Below are 21,058 nucleotides of genomic sequence, written 5' to 3'. Positions count from 1 at the left end.
TTCTTTCCTACACAAAATGACTATACTTTAATATTTTATTTACCTTAAATTCCCTGTGAAAAGAGCCACAATTCTCTTTAAAAACTATTACACTTAATTACAGAGCTACAAAATTACATTTACTTTACACAACCTGATATGACAGAGTATTTCTGGATCAATTCACCATTTGTAGAATATAAAATGGGTATCGCAATGGTGCAATTAACAAACTCTGTTTTAAAACTCCAGGAAATCGGATGCATCTACTACCTCTGTGGTAGATACGAGCTCAAATTAAAAACCAAAATACAATTGAACCGGACCACACCCTTTATTACATAACTAATCAGAACCAGTTTTTCAAAGATACCATAGAGGTGATGTCAACTACTTGATGTCAGTGATTCACACCGCACATTTCAAGTATAGTAATTTCTCATAGACCATCACATCCAGGCACCAAACCACAATGAGACTTGACACCCATACCGGAAGACACCAATCCCAGGGGAAGTCCCTCATTGATCTTTTACTTCCCTACACCAGACTTATATGACCATGGCACCAAGGCAATCCCGAGGCCAATTTCCAAAGAAATACCGATTCCCCACTACAATCACGTTCCAATCAGGTGGTCAGGTATCATCACCTGACTGCTGCTGTAAGAGGAACTTGAAACTGACACCAAGGAATGCAGAGGACAGGCCCACACATTCCCATGCCGAAGATGACACCACGCCACCAGCACCCAGATAATTTAGTAACGCAGCGTACAGAATGTACAACAAAGCCCAGATGAAATCACCTGCACGATTGCTAATGGTAGATATAATTACCTGAGAGACACACCCCATGCCAAGTCAACATTTTTCATTTATTCCTGCTATGGCATCACACCCTGTCACGAAATGGCTGAGATTAAGTGCCAAATGTGGAAATATTCCCTATGTGTACATGTATTTTGGGCACATTTTAAGAACTGAACTACTCTGGGTGACCATCGACCAGTTAGCCTTTTGCCTTACACATCCTTCGTTATACATTCAAGTGATTTCCAATTACCTCTTCACTCTGAAATCTCCCTGGTAGACATCATACCCATCTTGCAATTTCTACTGCTAGAGGCAAAATAAACTGTACAATATTTATGCCCTATCATTTTTGTTACTTGTAGGTTTAACTTGTGCAACTCTTAGCATGCTCCTCTGATTTTACTATTATTTACAGTTCTGTCAAATGCTCTGAAATTTTAAATGTTGTAGCTGTACTTTGCTTTCTGGTTTCCTTCCTACCTTCTGTGTAATCCCTCTGGAACCTGTATCTATAAGCAAATTACACAGCTTAGGGGAATCAAGAACAAGAGTATATATGTTTAAGGTGAAAGAGGCATGATTCAATGCAAACCCAAGAAGCAATGTTTTCATTCAGAGGGTGGTGGGTATATGGAACAAGCTGCTAGAGGTGGCAATTGAGCCAGATACTATAACATCATTTAAAAGATGCTTGGACAGGTACATTGATAGGACAGGTTTAGAGGGATATGGGACAAATACAGGCATGTGGGACTACACGTGATGGGGCATTTTGATCGGCGTGGATGAGTAGAGATAAGAATTTCAGTATTTCAGTGAATATGACAATTTAAACACCCTTGATTTGACTCTTGACTAAATGTGAATAACCTACTTCTGCTTCTTGTAGTAATTCTTAATACCTTGAGTTAATAAAAATCTCTGATCTATCCTATCATTAATTGGAAGAATGTTCCAGCTATCAGCACATGCTGCATTTCTCAAAGATTGGAATCTAATTTTTAAACAGTTCTCTTAAGTGGTTTCCAACCATATAACCATATAACAATTACAGCATGGAAACAGGCCATCTTGACCCTTCTAGTCCGTGCCGAACACGTATTCTCCCCTAGTCCCATACACCTGCGTTCAGACCATAACCCTCCATTCCTTTCCCATCCATATAACTATCCAATTTATTTTTAAATGATAAAAACGAACCTGCCTCCACCACCTTCACTGGAAGCTCATTCCACACAGCCACCACTCTCTGAGTAAAGAAGTTCCCCCTCATGTTACCCCTAAACTTCTGTCCCTTAATTCTCAAGTCACCACCAGAAATAATTTCTCCATTTAACCTGTCACTTGTCACCAATAACAAATCACTTGTTATTCTTTATGTATTACAGGTAATTAAACATAATACCACGTATGATCAGCAAACTTGAATATAGTGTCATCAACTCCATTGATAATGTGTCAATAGAGAACTTAAGTTCCATCATTGAACCCTGTAAAGCAATGCAAGCCACATCCAGGAAATTTGAAAAGCCATCCATTAGTTGTATTGCCAATTTCCCCTGCTCACCAATTTCCTAATAAATTGTCTCCAAATGCAAGACCTACATCTTTTAATTACAGTATATAAAGAAGGATTTTAACAAATGGTATCAAAAAGTTTGTTAATAATACCCATAAACAGTCCCTGCCATCACTTAAGTCACTTCTTCAAATAAAAAGAATCAGGTTCAAGACCAGTTCTGCACATTTTTCCAATTTACAGTATGCCCAGTCAAGAATATTTTGGAAGATTATAAATACTCGACTGTTTAGTTTATTGATACAGACACTTTGGCCCACCAATCAGCACCGACCAGGGACAATTTTACATTTTATATCAAGCCAATTAACCTACAAACTGTACATCTATGGAATGTGGGATGAAACCGAAGATCTCAGAGAAGAACTCGTGCAGAACATGGGGAGAACATACAAACTCCGTACATTCTGCTTCCCGTATTCAGGATCGAACCCGGGTGCCGTTAGACAGTAGCTCTACCACTGCCGCCCTATAGCCAGAGAAATGGCAACATTTGGCAACAATTCTCACCTATATACCCATGGAATCTAGGATGTTACAGATCTGAAAACTAAAATAGTGAAGTGACGTAGGTCTGCATTTGAGAAGAATGTACAGTAGCCTTGTTTATCTGACATGCTTATGCAATCAGCAAACATTTCTAAGGTCTCCTGAAAGTTCTGTTGAACCTGATGAACCACCATCAGAATACTCAGAACAAAGTGAACCAATTGCATTGCCCTTTTGACATTTAACATTGAGTGATGTCAGTTTAAGTAATAGCCGAGAGCCCAGGCTTGGCTATTTAGAAAGTCCTTGTATTGCCAATACATTGTTTTTAACAAAATGACACAATGAAAATCAATTGTTATGCAAAAAAATATGAAAAGTCATGATGAATTTATTTACGTTGAGATATTAAAGCAGTACAGATGTGGGCTCAACAGGATACAAAGTGCTAGAGTAACTCAGCAGGTCAGGAAGCATCCCTGGAGGACATGGCTAGGTGCGTTAAGGATCGAGTACCTTCTTCCTGTTCATGTTCACCAGAGTGACTGCCTGACCTGCTGAGTTACTCTAGCACTTGCGGCCCTTGTGTTTTAGCCAGCATCTGCAGTTTTGGTTTCATCAGACGTAGGCTGATTAGTGCAACATCCTCTGAAGATTGGCACTTCATGCAATGATTAGCAGAGTCATTCATTTGATTTACTTTTGTTGTATTTTACTTTGTATTTTACTGTTTAGCCTCAAAATATAGAATTGCGGTAGAAAGGGCAAGAAAATGACAAGTTTGGCAATGTACTTTAAAGTTTTTGCACAAAACTCCAGTGCACGACGACAATTTTTTTGAGCAATAGTAGCAGTTAAGACTCTGAAATAAACGCAACTGCAGGTTGTAACTAGTCCAGCATGAGCTATCCCAATATGACACACTCAACCGCAATAAGCAGGTTTCATATATTGATAAAATGGTTCCCATTTTAGCCAAGGTCTCAGAGGCAAAATAAATGTAAAAGACAGGCCATCTGGTTGCCTTGAAATAGGCAACAGTGGGTTTATTCTAAGGGATAATTTGAGACTTGGATTAAAAACAGGGAAATGCTCAAGTGAGTAAACCTAGGTATGAGACCCAGGCAGAGAATTATGTCTTTGCATAAGTCAGGAGAGATCAATTTTGTACCCGACTGGCTCAGCACCTATAAGTTGGTTGCTACACAATTTAATTAGATAAAGGAGGCAATACTACAGCAACCAAAACTCCAGCTGCAAACGGACCAAGATGGACAGAATGGATCAATGAGTTACTCTCTCATTGGAGGAGAAAAGGAATTGGACAAAGATGAGCCTTGGAAACACAATTTAAGTGCTAACCAAACCTGGAACGGGCATGGAGAATCTGGGAATGTAGAGACAGAGCAAGACAAACACCCACAGATAGAAACCAGAGATGGAGACCTAGAACAGAGGAATGACAAGTCTAACTGAAACTGATGTCCTCATATCCCAGGAAGGACCTGTATGGTGGCGAGAATAATCTCAAACAATAATTAGGGATAGATTTAACTGGAAAAAATGGACATTCAGCACAATTCAGTTAATTTATTTGATGGAGTAATGGAAAGGTTATAGTGGTAGCGGTGTGGAATCAGCTTCCAGTGGAAGTGGTGGAGGCAGGTTCATTGGTATCATTTAAAAATAAATTGGATAGGCATATGGATGAGAAGGGAATGGAGGGTTATGGTATGAGTGCAGGCAGGTGGGACTAAGGGGAAAAAAAATTTGTTCGACACGGACTTGTAGGGCCGAGATGGCCTGTTTCCGTGCTGTAATTGTTATATGGTTTTTATATGTGAGCATCACAAATTATCATATCATGTGTTAGGAGTAGTATTAGGCCGTTTGGCCCATCAAGTCTACCCCATTCTCCTGTTTTCTCCCCATAACCTCTGACACCTGCACTAATCAAGAATCTATCTATCTCTGCCACAAATATATCCACGAACTTTGCCTCCACAGCCTTCTGTGGCAAAGAATTCCAGATTCACCACCCTGTGTGAAGAAATTCCTTCTCATCTCCTTCCTAAAAGAACGGGTCCTTTAATTCTGAGGCTATGACCTCTAGTCCTAGACTCTCCCACAAGTAGAAACATCCTCTCCACGTCCACTATCCAAGCCTGTCATTCTGTCAATTATGTCATTCTCATGCACTCCCAAAATCGGATTGACAAAATTATTAATTGGATAGGTATATGGACGGGAAAGGAATGGAGGGTTATGGTCCTAGTGCAGGTCGATGGGACTAAGTGAGTGTAAGTGTTTGGCACGGACTAGAAGGGCCGAGATGGCCATATGGTTAATATATATTGTAAGTAAAACTAAAGACTATAGGATTAAAATGACAGCAACAATATGGAATTGGTTACGCTACATGGTAGACAGAAAAGAATTGTGCTGAACAAATGTTTTCCAGGCAAATGTGATGTTTGCAACCATGTCCAACAGGTTCATATGCAGACAACTGATTGTTTTGCTATAATATTAAGGACCTAGATATGGGTACACTGCCCACAATTTCAACACTGCTCAAATATAACAAATTTAGGAACACAAAAATTCAAGTAAATTTTAGTGAAATTAAATCCAAGAAATTGTTAAAATGTTCCCTTCAGTGACAAGAATGACGTAGCAATAAAAACTAGGCAACCTAATCTTAGAGTTGGTCCTGAAACAGATGGATCCAGATGCTATGTAACCAGAAAATAGATGGTTATTAAATGCATATTTGGAACTCCAATCTTTATTTGTAGTAAAACACATTACAGCGTTATGGCCCCTCTCACAGTAACATCAAGCCGAAAAAATTGCACAGACACAAAAACTACAAACTCTTCTCCAAGTTGCACATCACCTATTTTGGAAATACAAAGTCATTCTTTCATCACTGTTGCGGCAAAATCCTGAAAACACCTTACATAATAGTAACATGAGATAATTTTCAATAAGAGCTCACTACTGCCTTCTCAATGACAATTAGAGATGCACATTAAACTAGGGCTGTTTGCTCTGAAACATAGAAAATAGGTGCAGGAGTAGGCCATTCGGCCCTTCGAGCCATTCAATATGATCATGGCTGATCATCCAACTCAGTATCCTGTACCTGCCTTCTCTCCATACCCCCTGATCCCTTTAGCCACAAGGGTCACATCTAACTCCCTCTTAAATATAGCCAATGAACTGGCCTCAACTACCTTATGTGGCAGAGAATTCCAGAGATTCACCACTCTCTGTGTGAAGCATCAGAGGCCGAGGGGAGACAAGACAGAAGAGCATTAAATTATGAGAGGAATATAGAGGTGGACTGAATCTTTTCCTGCAGGGGAAAATGTCCAATACTAGAGGGCATAGGTTTAAGGCGAGAGGGATGGTGGTGGGGAAAGCAGATCCGATAGTGGCATTTGAGGGGCTTTTAGATAGAAACATGAATATGCCGGGGTTAACCAGATATCTCATCCGCTGACACCGTAAAGGGGAACAAAAAAAAAAGCAGAGGAGCCTGAGAACTGTGACCACCACATTCAAGAACAACTTCTTCCCATCAATCATCAGGCTTTTGAACAAAAACACACAATCCTCACCAAAAACCAACCTCAGCGATGATCTACTATGGACTTTGTTTAGGTTGCATTACCTAATAGTTTGCAGTATTACAGTCTGGTTACTCAGTACTACAGACAAATTATTGTACATTTATTTGTGTGGTTGTGTAAATGTGACTAAAGCTGCAGCAAGAAAGAATGTTGTTGTTCCATTCCTGGTGTGTATGATAAGTAAACACTTAAATCGCTCACGATTCCCAGAATTTCCTCCCTTGAATTTCCCCAATTCAGTTTTTTCAAATAAAAGTCAAAATGTCAAAGTGTTTTGGTGCAGAGATCATTTCTCCACAATGCAACACATATTAAACTTTAAAAATGCATGTAGCATTCCATAAATATATTCTTGACTGAAATTGTGTCTCCCCCCCATATCTTCACATCATGTACAAAGGTTAGTTCTGCTATTAGGGACAAAGAGCACACACAAATATCACACATCATTCTGAACACATGTCCATGTATCCAGTCAAGATTACATAGTTGCAAATGATTCCACTTCTGTGACGTCGCTCTATTGTTTGCCCCAAAATATAATAATAACATTTAAGTGGGAGATCGTCATAATCAATTCTCAAATACTACCAAAGAACTAGGGCTAACTTTTGAAATTGTTACCAATAACCAGAGGGACAACAGTGTTACGAACATAACAGTGGAAGTACTGAAAATAGAATCTGCCGGTAAAACTCAACAGGTCAGGCATCCTTTATAGAGACCTATGTCTTTGGTCATCTGAATTAGAGCATTTTACAGACAGGGAGAGGAAGAACAAAGTAAAAACAGGTGGGAGATATGAAACATTAAATGATGTTAAAAGACACGAGCAAACTGGGGCAATGAGAGAACGGGCTAAGAGGTGGTACACTTTGGAATAGCAAAATTGGCGTTGTTTCATCTGGATACCTTGATCAACAGACAAGGTGGTTAAAAATTAGTATGGCATGAGAATTAAAAAGAGGGGACTAGCCCTTCCATGCACACCTGCAGACCAGAATGGTCACCCATTTATTTGCACTTGGTCTTCTCTCCAATTACAATATGTGGATCGACTGGGAAAATCAAGTTGGTGCCGGATCCCCAGAGCAAGAATTTGTGGAGTGCCTACAAGGTGGCTTCTTAGAGCAATTGTGCATACCAGGGAAAAGGCAATTCTGGATTTGTTGTTGTGTAATGAATTGATTAGGGAGCTTAAGGTGAAGGAACCCCAAGGAGGTAGTGACCACAATATGATAGCATTTGACCTGCCATTTGAGAGGGAAAAGATGAAATCAGATGCGTTGGTATTACTGTTGAGTAAAGCTAACTGCATGGGGGATGGGGGGAGGACTCAGCTAAATTTGATTGCAAAGGGATCCCAGCAAGAATGACGGTGGAACAGCAATGGCAGGAGTTTTGGGGATTAATTCGGAAGACGAGGATTTTTCATCTCAAGAAGAAGAAAGATTCTAAGGAGAGAATGAGGCAACCATGGATGACAAAGACGGCATATAAGAGAAGGTATATAATATTGCTAAGATTAGGAAGATTTTAAAAACCAACAGGAAACTAAAAAAGCAATTAGGGGAGATGATTAAAGATGACATATGAAGGTTTGCTAGCCAATAATATAAAAGAGCATACCAAAAGTTGCTTCATATATAGAGTAAAAGAGAAACAAGTGTAGACATTGGACTGCTGGAAAATGATGTGGAAGTAGTAATGGGGAATAAAGAATGGGTGGACGAATTGACTGCGTTTTTTTTTTTTGCAGCCTTTACAGTGGAAGACACCAACAACATGCCAGAAATTTGAGAGTCAGGGGGCAGAAGTTAGTGCAGTTGCTATTACCAAGCAGGTGGTGCTTGGGAAGCTGGAAGGTCAGAAGGCAGATGTCAATTGGACCAGATGGACTAAACCTCAGGGTTCTGAAAGAGGTTGTTTTAGAGATTGTGGAGGCATTAGTGATCTTTCAAGAATCATTAGAGTCAGGAGTGGTTCCAGAAGATTGGAAAATTGCAAATGTTACACCACTGTTCAAGAAGGGAAGGAGGAAAATGAGGAGAGCTATTGGCCAGTTAGCCTGACTTCAGTGGTTGGTAAGATTTTAGCATCAATTATAAAGGATGAGGCTTCCATTTACTTAGAAGCACGATAAAATAGGACAAAGTTAGCAAGGTTTTGTGAAGGGGAGATGTTGCCTGACAAATCTGTTGCAATTCGTTGAGGAAGTAAAAGCAGGATAGAGAAAGGAGTCAGTGGATGTTGTTTACTTGGATTTTCAGATGGCCACAAGATATCGCACATGATACTGCTAAACAAAGGTAGACAAAAATGCTGGAGAAACTCAGCGGGTGCAGCAGCATCTATGGAGTGAAGGAAATAGGCAACCTTTCGGGCCAAAACCCTTCTTCAGACTGATGGGGGGGTGGGGGGAGGCGGGGAGAAGAAAGGAAAAAGGAGGAGGAGGAGCCAGAGGGAGAGGTAGGAAGGGGAGGTGACAGCAAGGGCTGCTAAACAAGATGAGAGCCCATGGTATTAGAGGGACGATACGAGCATGGATAGAAAATTGGCTGAATGCCGGAAAGCAAAGAGTTGGAATAATGGGGGATTTCTCTGGTTGGCTGCCAGTGACCAGTGATGCTCCACAGGGGTCGGTGTTGGGTCCGCAACTTTTCTCATTGTATATTCATGATTTGGATGATGGAATTAATGACTTTGTGGCTAAGTTTGTGGATGAGGCAGCCGCCACAGAGGGGGAATTAATTAACAGGGGTGATCAGGGTATTTGTCAGGGAATAATACTTTCCGAATGCCGAAAGTGACTATAGCATTTTGGCCGAGTAGTGATGAATGAACTGGAAATGTTAAAGGGTGACATGTCAATTAGTGGGCAGAAAAGAAAAGACAAGGAAAACTATTGTGGAATAGAGGGGAAAAGAAAGAGTAGAACAGGAAATGGAATGATCAAGGACTGATGTATTCAATGCAAGGTAATTATCAGAAAAGATAAGATGAGAAAATGCTCAAGAAGGAACTGCAGATGCTGGAAAATCGAAGGTACACAAAAATGCTGGAGAAACTCAGCAGGAGCGGCAGCATCTATGGAGCGAAAGAAATAGGCAACGTTTCAGGTCGAGACCCTTCTTCAGAAAATGCCATCATCGGAACAGATGCAATGGAAGAACAGTCTTAAAAGAACAGTGTTGAACAAAATGTTTTTTTTTTTTTTAAACGTAGATATCATTCAAAAGTTGTGGAAGAGAGTTAATTAAAAACTGAAAGGCCAGAGACTCTCACGAAGACAATAGATGGAAAATAAAGCAAAAGTTGAAGGGCCAGAACAGAATTAGATAAATAGGTCCGTGATGGGTAAGGGCCCCGGGGCATGGTGTGATCAGCATTCAGGGGAAGAATGAATTTAGTCAGTGTGAACAAGAAAATATATGTTAACTGTGGTTTATGAGGGCAGGGACATGGTAATATTTTTACACTGAAGGACTTTGGGAAGCACAATTAGTAAAATAATTGGCAGTTTATCTGATAAATCAGCACTGAGGACATGTCCCCATATTTAGTGGCCATTTTTAACCCAACTGCAGAATTCACTACCATGTAAATGTCATATTTAAATCTTGGCTTGTCTATAATTTTTTTTAATTGGAATCCATAAATATTTATTAATTGGAAAACAATACTTACATTTTCTGTTGATATGAACTGAGACCCAAGTCAGACTCCGTCTGTAAATACATAAAACACACTCAATATATTGAATAGTTAAAAGCATAAATATAGAATATATACTGAACAGGTCTGCAACAAATGTGTACAAAAATGAAATATGCTGAAAAAAAGAATTAATTCAATGACTTGGTTAGGTATCACAGAGTCATCCTTCCCGACTAGCAATTTCCTCAGTCAGGTTGCCGAGAGAAATGCTGAAAGTGCATTTCGCCCAGTCGGAAAGGTGTTTCTAATATTTAGCTATTGATTCCTTCTCGAAACTGTACCTTGGCAAATGGGAGCAATTAGAAACATTATCTGCATCACACAATCATACACAAGGTTTTTACTATTTATTGCACCATTTAACCTCTTTAGCAAGACCAATGTATTGAAATCGCACACAAATACAACGGATATTTATTACCTCGGGGTCTTGCCTGCTGGGAATCCTTTATTTCAATGCTAACATTTCAACATAAATTTTTTTAACAATAAATATGCACCATATTTTCATTAAAATTAGTTTAGGAAATATACACACATAAAGAAGCACATGGTTCCAGCATGTACCAAGCCAAATTGCCAAAAGCTATTCAACTCATGACTTATTCCATAAATTGAACTTGGAACTCACTTCAAACTCTTTGAATTATTTTTCTTTTCCTATTTTAACCATCAAAAATCATCAGCATATTCTCAACCACGTTTAAGTCACAGAAACATAGGAAAATAGGTGGAGTAGGCCATTCGACCGTTCAAGCCAGCACCGTCATTCAATATGATCATGGCTGATCATCAAAAATCAGTACCCTGTTCCTGCTTCCGCCCCCCCCCATATGCCTTCATTCCTTTAGCCCCAAAAGCTAAAGCTTACACTCTCTTGAAAACATCCAGTGAATTGGCCTCCACTACCTTTTTTTATGATACTGCCTGTAAGGGAAATTCATTTCGTTGTCTCAAATTGAGACAATGACAATAAATTTGAATACAATACAATTCTGTGACAAAGAATTCCACAGATTCACAACTCTCTTGGTGAAGAGGTTTTTCCTCATCTCAGTCCTCATCGCAGTCACGGTGGCGCAGAGGTAGAGTTGCTGCCTTACAGCGAATGCAGCGCCAGAGACCCAGGTTCAATCACGATTACGGGTGCTATCTGTACGGAGTTTGTACGTTCTCCCTGTGACCTGCGTGGGTTTGCTCCAAGATCATTAGTTTTCTTCCACATTCCAAAGACGTACAGGTTTAGACAATAGACAATAGGTGCAGGGGTAGGCCATTCGGCCCTTCGAGCCAGCACCGCCATTCATCCCCAATAAGTACCCCGTTCCTGCCTTTTCCCCATATCCCCTGACTCAGCTATTTTTAAGAGCCCTATCTAGCTCCAGAGAACCTGCCTCCACCGCCATCCGAGGCAGAGAATTCCACAGACTCACCACTCTCTGTGAGAAAATGTTTTTCCTCGTCTCCATTCTAAATGGCTTACTCCTTATTCTTAAACTATGGCCCCTGGTTCTGGATTCCCCCAACATCGGGAACATGTTTCCTGCCTCTACCTTAACAATCTTATATGTTTCAATGAGATCCCCTCATCCTTCTAAACTCCAGAGTGTACAAGCCCAGCTGCTCCATTCTCTCAGCATATGACAGTCCCGGAGTTAGGGATTATGGCGAGAAGGCAGGAACGGGGTACCAATTGTGGATAATCAGCCATGGTCATATTGAATGGCGTTGCTGGCTCGAAGGGCCAAATGGCCTACACCTGCACCTATTTTGGCCTACCCCTTATTCTCAAACTGTGACCCCTGGTTCTGAATATCCCCAACATCGAAAATATTTTTCCTGCACCTAGCCTGTTCAATCCTTTAAGAATTTTATATGTTTCTATGAGATATCCTCTCATCCTTCTAAATTCCAGTGAATACAAGCCCAGTCGACCCTTTCTTTCATCACATGTCAGTCCCACCATCCCAGGAATTAACCTGGTGAACCTACACTACACTACCCCAATAGCAATAACTTCCTTCCTCAAATTAGGAGACTAAAATTGCACACAATACTCCAGGTGCGGTCTCCCCAGGGCCCTGTACAACTGCAGTAGGACCTCCTTGCTCCTAAACTCAAATCCTTTCACAATGAAGGCCAACAAGCCATTAGCTTTCTTCACTGCCTGCTGCTATCTGCATGCTTACTTTCAGTGACTGATGTAGAAGCACGCCCAGGTCTTGTTGCACCTCCCCTTTTCCTAATCTGACACCATTCTGAAGAAGGGTCTCGGCCCGAAATATCACCCATGCCTTCTTTCCAGAGATGCTGCCTGTCCCGCTGAGTAACTCCAGCATTTTGTGACTACCATTCAGATAATAATCTGCCTTTCTATTCTTGCCACCTCACATTTATCCACATCTGCCATGCATCTGCCCACTCACCCAACCTATCCAAATCCTGCTTCCTCATGGCATCCTCAAAGCAGCTCACACTGTCACCCAACTTTGTGTCATCCACAAACTTGGAGATGTCACATTTAATTCCCTTGTCTAAATCATTAATATATTGCAAAAATAACTGAGGTCCCAGCACCGAGCATTGCGGCACCCCACTAGTCACTGCCTGCCATTCTGAAAAGGACCAGTTAATTCCTACTCTTTGCTTCCTCTCTGCCAACTAGTTCTCTATCCACATCAATACCCTACCCCCAATACCATGTGCACTCATTTTGCACATTAATCTCTTGTGCGGGACCTTGTCAAAGGTTTTTTGAAAGTCTAGATACACCACATCAACGAGCTCTCCATTATCCATTCTACTTGTTCCATCCTCAAAAAATTCCAAAAGATTAGTCAAGCATGATTTCCCCTTCATAAATTCATACCGACTTTGACCGATCCCATCACTGCTTTCCAAGTGTGCTGCTATTACATCTTTAACAATTGACTCAAGCACCTTCCCCACTACCAATGTAATACTCTTGTCAGATAACACCACTTTGAATATACACTTGCCAACTACCAAGTAAAAGCAAAATTTGCTAAAGTTGCTAAATTTGTGGATTGGCATCCAAAAATTAAATGACCAGAACTGCAGATTAGACAAAATATAAATTAGTTCAGTATCATTGAGGAAAAGCAAGCCACTGCTTCTATGTGATAAACCTGCATTAAAACGTTAGTTTCAATACTACATGGACACGCTATTGCCTCAAAAATGTCCTAGCATATCATTGTGCTAAGAGATTGCTAAGAGATTGCTAAATTACGAGCCTCTCAGCCAACCAAGAATAGAGAATTATTGCAGAGAAAGCATGGATATGGAAACAGTGCAAAAGGAAAATACTGTGGACTCTGGAACAGAATATAGAATTACTCTACAGGTGAAAAAGCTTCTAGATAAAGAAAAAGAAAGTACTTGAGATAGACTGAACATCAAAGCTATTAACCCAACATTAAGTAACAAACGTTAACTCTGCTTCTCCTTCGACAAGTTTATTTTTATTTCAATTACATATAATTTTATTGTAACATTCTTTTTTTTTTTTTCAAATGCCAAACTTCCAGAATCCATAATATTGTGTTTTATCTGGCAAAAACTTCCCTCCATGGTACTGACCAGTTTGATTTTCTGATTATTCACCATGTTCTCACTATGACCAGGTTCATGCATTAGATGATCAACTTTCTCACATCATTATAGCAACTAAAGTGATGTAAATGTTTATTGCAGGTCCTGTCGAATATTGAAAATGTGCAGTATAATTATGGCTTGTGCTATTGTTGCACCAGCTGGGGGGGGGGGGGGGGGGGGGGGGGGGGGGGCATCTGGGGCATGGAAAGATAAATTTATCTTATTGGCGGGGAGAACAATTGTATACAAATGCCTTCAATACTGAAGAACACTGTTTATCTTAATTTAGTTCACATATATTAAATAACTAAAAGTACTATTCTGTCTATATCTGCTCCTGTGTACTGCTATAAACATCGAAAAAATTGCATTGTGCAATTTCCTTTTTACAAAATTGTCTTCACTAGCAAGTCCTTTTTTTGAAAGAGGAAATGACCAATAACACAGAGATCTGTCTCCATACACATTTCCTGGATATTAGAACTTCCTCTAATTGAAAATGTTGTCAGGAGTGATATATATATATACACATACATACCCACAAGTACACAAATTGGTCTGAGGGGACTGTTCCCTTGCAGTATGGGTCTATTCCAAAAAACATACTGGTAAGTTAATTGACTATTGTAAATTGCCCCATTTGTGTGGGTTAGCGTCATATACATATACAAAAAGAATCAAAGGGAAACTGCTGGTCATTTCAGGGAGGATAACTTTACGGGCTGCAGGGAAATAAGAACCAATGGGATTGCTATGCTGGGAACCATCTTGAATCTAATGGCTGCCCTCTGTGGAGAATGAAAATTACTCAAATGCTTGCGCACAGAACCTTTCGGATCTCGAGACTTTCCCAAACAACATCACACAACTTTTTAATATATTTTAAATAATTAATTAGGTCATTCTCTCTCATTATACTCCAGAATCCAATGCTCTGGACTGATTGGTGAGGAAAAGCTCTGTTCTCAAATGTTAGTGGTTTCAAAAGTGCGAAAGCATTACAGTCATGAAAAGCCAGAAAGAAAAATCAGTTTCCTACTTTCAGCATTTGCAAACTTCAAGCAAAGTTTTGGCTTACTGAATGCAATGACCATGGAAAACTACATTCTCATCCAGCCTGGACCTAAGGGTGAACGGTTCTAAAATTTCAGTAACTCAATCCCATGAGGCCTGATAAGTTAGAATTCTAAATATGCCCAGTTTCATCAGGGTTATTTTCAGAATATTAAAAACAATACCAAAACATCACTTCTCTTAATAGAGCTTTTGTTAACACTTCAATTCAAGATGGACACAAAAAGTTGGAGTAACTCAGCAGGACAGGCAGCATCTCTGGAGAGAAGGAATGGGTGACGTTTTTGGTCGAGACCCTTCTTCAGACTAGTGCTTTCAAGGAGAATATAGTAAAAATCAATCAGGCATGGCTGGAAAGCTATGTGAAATTTTCCAGAATATTAGCTGTTATTCCTATTAATACAACAGATGTCACACAGTATTACATATTTTTTTCAGGAGTCCCAGTGACATTAAAAGGGAGTATAGGGTACAGGATTCCAGCGAGTTAAAGGGACCACCAGAGACCCGAGTCTTTAAAATCTTCCAAAAGTCCGGCAGCAGATTTAAGTGTTGCTCTAGTTTCCAGTTTAGTTTGATGAACTACGATATTACAACTTGTTACATTTATTGAAAAACTTAAGTGAATATTTGAAGGTATCAAGTAGTTCTAGAAGTGGCTTTTACTACATTTTTTCAGAGAAAACCCCATTTAAAAAATAGCATCACACATTTACCCAAATTATTTTTTTAGCATAATTGACCCCACCCCCCCTCCCCCTCCCTAAAAAAAACTGCTAAATAACAACATCTAATTATCAAATCCCAGCTTTATAACTCCACCCAGTTGCTGACTTTCAGAACAGGCATTTGCAGTTGAATGAAAAATCGATAGAACAGTGATAATGTGGCATTTTATCCCTTTACCATCTAAAAATAAAACTGGGCAACACAATAAAAGGTTAGGAGGTTAGTAGGCTACTTTAACTCTTATAGACATTTGGTGGGAGAATCAGGGAATGATCATGCATGTATAAAATAAGTTTACCGGGAAATAAGTGGGAGAATGGGATTGACGGAATTGGTCTGGCACGCACTCCATGACTGAATGTCGTGAGAAAATACAAAAGCTATTTTAAAACAACTTAAATTTGGGCTCAAAAGCCAATAATGGTACTTCCAAATATCCTATACGATTTTGTTACAAGGCTAGAAATAAAATTTTAAATAAGGAAAACCACCTTTTTTTACATTGTTGATTACTTCTTTTACTTTACATGACTTCATTTGAACTGAATTTTTTCTTAGTCTTGAAATTTGGGTGAAGCAGGACCAAATAACTTTGCAAATAAATTATGAAGATAATGATAAAATGATCTGAAATGTTTTCATCCATTACAAATAGAGACATAAGACCTTGGTTAACATAGAAACATAGAAAATAGGTGCAGAAGTAGGCCATTCAGGCCTTCGAGCCTGCACTGCCATTCAATATGATCATGGATGATCATCCAACTCAGTATCCTGTACCTGCCTTCTCTCCATACCCCCCGATCCCTTTAGCCACAAGGGCCACATCTAACTCCCTCTTAAATATAGCCAATGAAATGGCCTCAACTACTTTCTGTGGCAGAGAGTTCCAGAGATTCACCACTCTCTGTGTGAAAAAAGTTCTTCTCATCTCGGTTTTAAAGGATTTCCCCCTTATCCTTAAGCTGTGACCCCTTGTCCTGGACTTCCCTAACATCGGGAACAATCTTCCCCTGCATCTAGCCTGTCCAACCCCTTAAGAATTTTGCGAGTTTCTATAAGATCCCCCCTCAATCTCCTAAATTCTAGCGAGTTATTTGCATTCCTCAGGGTTTTATAAACCTCCAAGGTCACATCTCAGCCTCCTTCGCTCCAGGAAAACACTCCCAGTCTACACCGACTCTCTTTACAACTCGAGTACTCATGCCCTGGCAACATTCTTCTGAACCTTTTCTGTAACATCTCTTGCCAAGAGTAGGGGAATCAAGGACCTGAGGACAAAGGTTCACGGTGAAGGGGTAAAGATTTAATAGGAATCTGAGGGGCAACTTTTTCCACACAAAGGGTGGCGGGTGTATGGAACAAGCTGCCGGAGGAGGTTATTGAGGCTGGAACTATCCCAATGTTTAAGAAACAGTTAGACAAGTATATAGTTAGGATAGGTTTGGAGGGATATGCACCAAGCACAGGCAGGTGGGATTAGTGTAGCTGGGACATGTTGGGCCGAAAGGCTCGTTTCCACATTGTATGATCCTATCTCTAGCTTAAACATATCCTTACAAGAGTATGGAGGCCAAACCTCTCACAATAGTCCAGCTAGGCACTCACCAATGTCCTGTACAGCTATAACATTACTTCCCAATGCATGTACTCAATGCTCCAAGATGAGGGCAGTGTGCCTGCCATATTGCTTCTTCACCACCTCGTCTGCATGTGGTTCCACTTTCAGGGAATTACATTTTTGTACCTGGAGGTCTCTCTGTTCTACATTCCGGGTGCCCTGCAATTCACGGAATGTCCTTCCCTTGATCCAGAAAATACATCACCTCACACAGGTCCAAGTTAAATTTGACCAGGAACATAGAACAGTACAGCACAGAAACATGCCCTTAGGCCCACAATGCTTGTGCTGAACATAATGCCAAGCACCTGATCCACAACCAAGTCCCCATCCATAAGACACTTAAATTTCATTACCGTGTCCGCCTCCACCATCATCACCCCCCGCCAAACATTCCAAACACACATTACTGTGTAAAATAAAATTGTCCCACACATTGCCCTCTAGTTTTAGACATTTCCTCCCTGGGAAAAAAGAGTTTGAACTGTCTACCCTATAGATCTTCATAATATTATACACTTCTATCAGGTCTCCCCTCAGCCTCAGGTGCTCCACACAATCCAAGTTTGTTCAACATCCAGATTCTGGTGCAACCTCAGGCAATATCTCCACTGATTTGAGGCATCTGTAAACTTAATCATGCCACCTATATTCACACCCAAATCACTTATACATGCCAAACAACAGGAGACCCAGCATTCATCTCTGCATGAACCACTGGTCATAAGCCTTTAATCTGAAAAAATAACCCTGTACTACACCCTCTAGCTCATTCCATCATGCCAATTTTGCACTAATTGGCTAGTTCTCTCTGGATCCCATGTGATTAACCTTCAGGACTAGCCTACCAATCCTAACAAAAGCCTAGAAGAAATCCATGTGGACAATGTCTATCGCACTGGCCTCGTCAATCCTATTGGTCTCCTTTTCAAAATACTTCTTCACAAAATACTCAAATTTGTGAGACACAATTTCCAATACAAAGCCTTGCTGACTCGACCCAATCCATCCTTGCCTCTCTAAATGCAGTTGATCCTGCCTCTCAGAATTTTATCAAGTAACTCTCACCGCTGATGTCAACGCGCGTCAAGAGTTCCCTGGCTTTTCCTTGCAACCCTTCTTAATAAAGCACATTGGCACTAAGATAACCAACAGGGGACAAACCCGTCTGAAGAAGGGTTTTGGCCCGAAACGTTGCCTATTTCCTTCGCTCCATAAATGCTGCTGCACCCGCTGAGTTTCTCCAGCTTTTTTGTGTACCTTCGATTTTCCAGCATCTGCAGTTCCTTCTTAACCAGGGGACAAACCCACCTGTTTGTTTCAGGACTTTCATATGAAGAAAGGCTGGATAGACTTGGCTTCTACTAGCTAGAATTTAGAAGATTGAGGGGGGATCTTATAGGAACGTACAAAATTCTTAAGGGGTTGGACAGGCTAGATGCAGGAAGACTGTTCCTGATGTTGGGGAAGTCCAGAACAAGGATCACAGTTTAAGGATAAGGGGGAAATCTTTTAGGACCAAGATGAGAAAAACATTTTTCACACAGAGAGTGGTAAATCTCCGGAATTCTCTGCCACAGAAGGTAGTTGAGACCAGTTCATTGGCTATATTTAAGAGGGAGTTCGAGATGTGCCCCTTGTGGCTAAAGGCATCAGGGGGTATGGAGAGAAGGCAGGTACAGGATACAGAGTTGGATGATCAGCCATGATCATAATGAATGGCGGTGCAGGCTCGAAGGGCCGAATGGCCTACTCCTGCACCTATTTTCTATGTTTCTATGTCAATCCCCACCCCTCCTAGACTAATCCACCATGGCGCACGGTTCTGTAACTTGTTACCCAACAGTACTGTGGAACCATCTTCACCACAGGAACTGTAGCACTTAAAAGCTTTAGCAAAGACAATTAGGAATGAGCATTAAATACTGGTCTTGTCAATGAAAAACATCTGCCTTAAGTCAATCAATTACTAAAGATATGACAAAATACCACTCTGCCAGCAGCGATATCACGAGGTAAAAATACATTTCTCCTTTGCATTTTCAATCCAATTGGGTTTGGTGCACCTCATCTACAACCTATCAAGTGATGCAAACTTCATTAATGCTGCAACTGCCTTTTCTTTGAAACTATGAGAATCATTCCATTGTTCATCATTAAATTTAATTAGAAAGAGGAGCAGCCGTTGGTCATACGTTGTGCTGCCCTGCCATTCATAGACGGCAATTTCTTTCAAGTTCATTTTTACATCTCGCCCCTATACCCCTTTAATTCATTTTGTGATCAAATGTCCATCCAACCTAACCGCAGATATACTAAGTATCTGAGCATCGATATCCTTCTGGGTTCAGAATTCACAACCTTCTAAGGACGTTGTACTAAGCAAAAGAAAACATTGGTTTAATTGCTTTTTTGAAATTAAAGGACATTAAGTACATCTTGCAATTTAGCTTACATTAATAAAATGTACACATATTTACATGGCAAAACATAATTTGATGGGTAATTACATACCTGTAATAAGCCTCCTTCACCAAAATGTAGTATCTCAATTATGTTTTCTGATTGGATAAATGCTAGGAAGAAAAGAAAAGCACTAAATATTTTTTTCATTCTCAGTACATTTGGTGTGAAACATCACAAATCAATGCAGGATCAAGGTACACGTTGCTAAGATTATATCACAATAGTAAAGGATCACTTTCTGAAGTGGTGCGGGATTATGCCTGTTGTTCATCAAGACCTCCAATGCCTGTAGTCCGTTACAAATGTTACATCCAATGATGTCACAATAGATAAGGTATAATTTTACATCTCATTAAATCAATGGTCTCACCAAACCAGAGCTACATTAAATACTTTGCAAGTAAAAGGTATTCCACAAGGGTTTTGCGTGCTTAAGTTGTAAGAGACAGACACCATGGTTTAGTTAATGGGCCTGGTAGAAACAAAATAAAACTACTGGATACTTGCACCAAATTGTCAAAAAGTCAATCGGGACACGACATTGTGTAACATCTGATGTTAAGCACTGTTTATTTGTATTCCGAATTGTGTGCCAATGCAAAGACTCATTGCAGCAATTTTGTTGCCAGCACAAATCAGAATAACCTACAACCAAGGTTATCTAATCAAACTTTACAATAGCAACTATTAACTCTCACTACAATTATATGTCAGAGGGAGAAAAGGAGATTTCAAAAGAGGTAACCAGCTTATTCTACATTTGATACTCAATTTGCTGATATACAAAAATACAATTGCACTGAAGCACAACTTTCTTTGGGCAATTTGACAGGTTAAAAGCCATTTTTTTTTAAAAATCTGGTATTCCATAACATTTTTGTGATAAATCCAATGTATGGCCATTTAAACTTTTAACAGTCAATGTCTCAACTTCTCAAATATTAATAAAAACATGTGCATGAAATTCCAATTAGAATAAATATTCACTGCTTCATTCATGCAAACGACTGCATATTTTCATCTACAAGCAATGTGAGAACAAAGGAGAAAGCCAAACAGTATGTTTGCCATTCATTTTTAAGCCAAGTGCATCTAAAAAAAAAGATTTGGTCTGGTACTAATGCACATTACAAAATCTCAATCCCTGGGTCGCTACTCAAAATGAAGCTAATTTGCAAACATCAATTTAGACTGCTCAGAAGTCGGCAAAATATTAAAGTAACTGCAAGTGAACCAAGATTCATCCTCATATGATTAAGGGACAGAGGTTTAGGGGTAACATGAGGGGGAACTTCTTTACTCAGAGAGTGGTAGCGGTGTGGAATGAGCTTCC

General features: G+C 40.0%; 1 protein-coding gene across 1 annotated transcript in view; it reads right to left on the bottom strand.

Annotated features, from left to right (window-relative positions):
- tmem131 (transmembrane protein 131) overlaps window positions 1–21,058 on the bottom strand; it is a 170,488-nt gene that overhangs the window by 104,229 nt on the left and 45,201 nt on the right. Inside the window, exons 2-3 of the mRNA XM_055636520.1 lie at window positions 19,774–19,835; window positions 10,188–10,228 (exon numbers count right to left, since the gene is read on the bottom strand). Coding sequence (XP_055492495.1) covers window positions 10,188–10,228; window positions 19,774–19,835 — 103 coding nt within the window. The remainder of the gene's footprint in view (window positions 1–10,187; window positions 10,229–19,773; window positions 19,836–21,058) is intronic.

This window comes from Leucoraja erinacea, chromosome 6, assembly GCF_028641065.1.
Source record: "Leucoraja erinacea ecotype New England chromosome 6, Leri_hhj_1, whole genome shotgun sequence".
Lineage (NCBI taxonomy): Eukaryota > Metazoa > Chordata > Chondrichthyes > Rajiformes > Rajidae > Leucoraja > Leucoraja erinaceus.
This window is presented reverse-complemented; position numbering and strand designations above follow the sequence as displayed.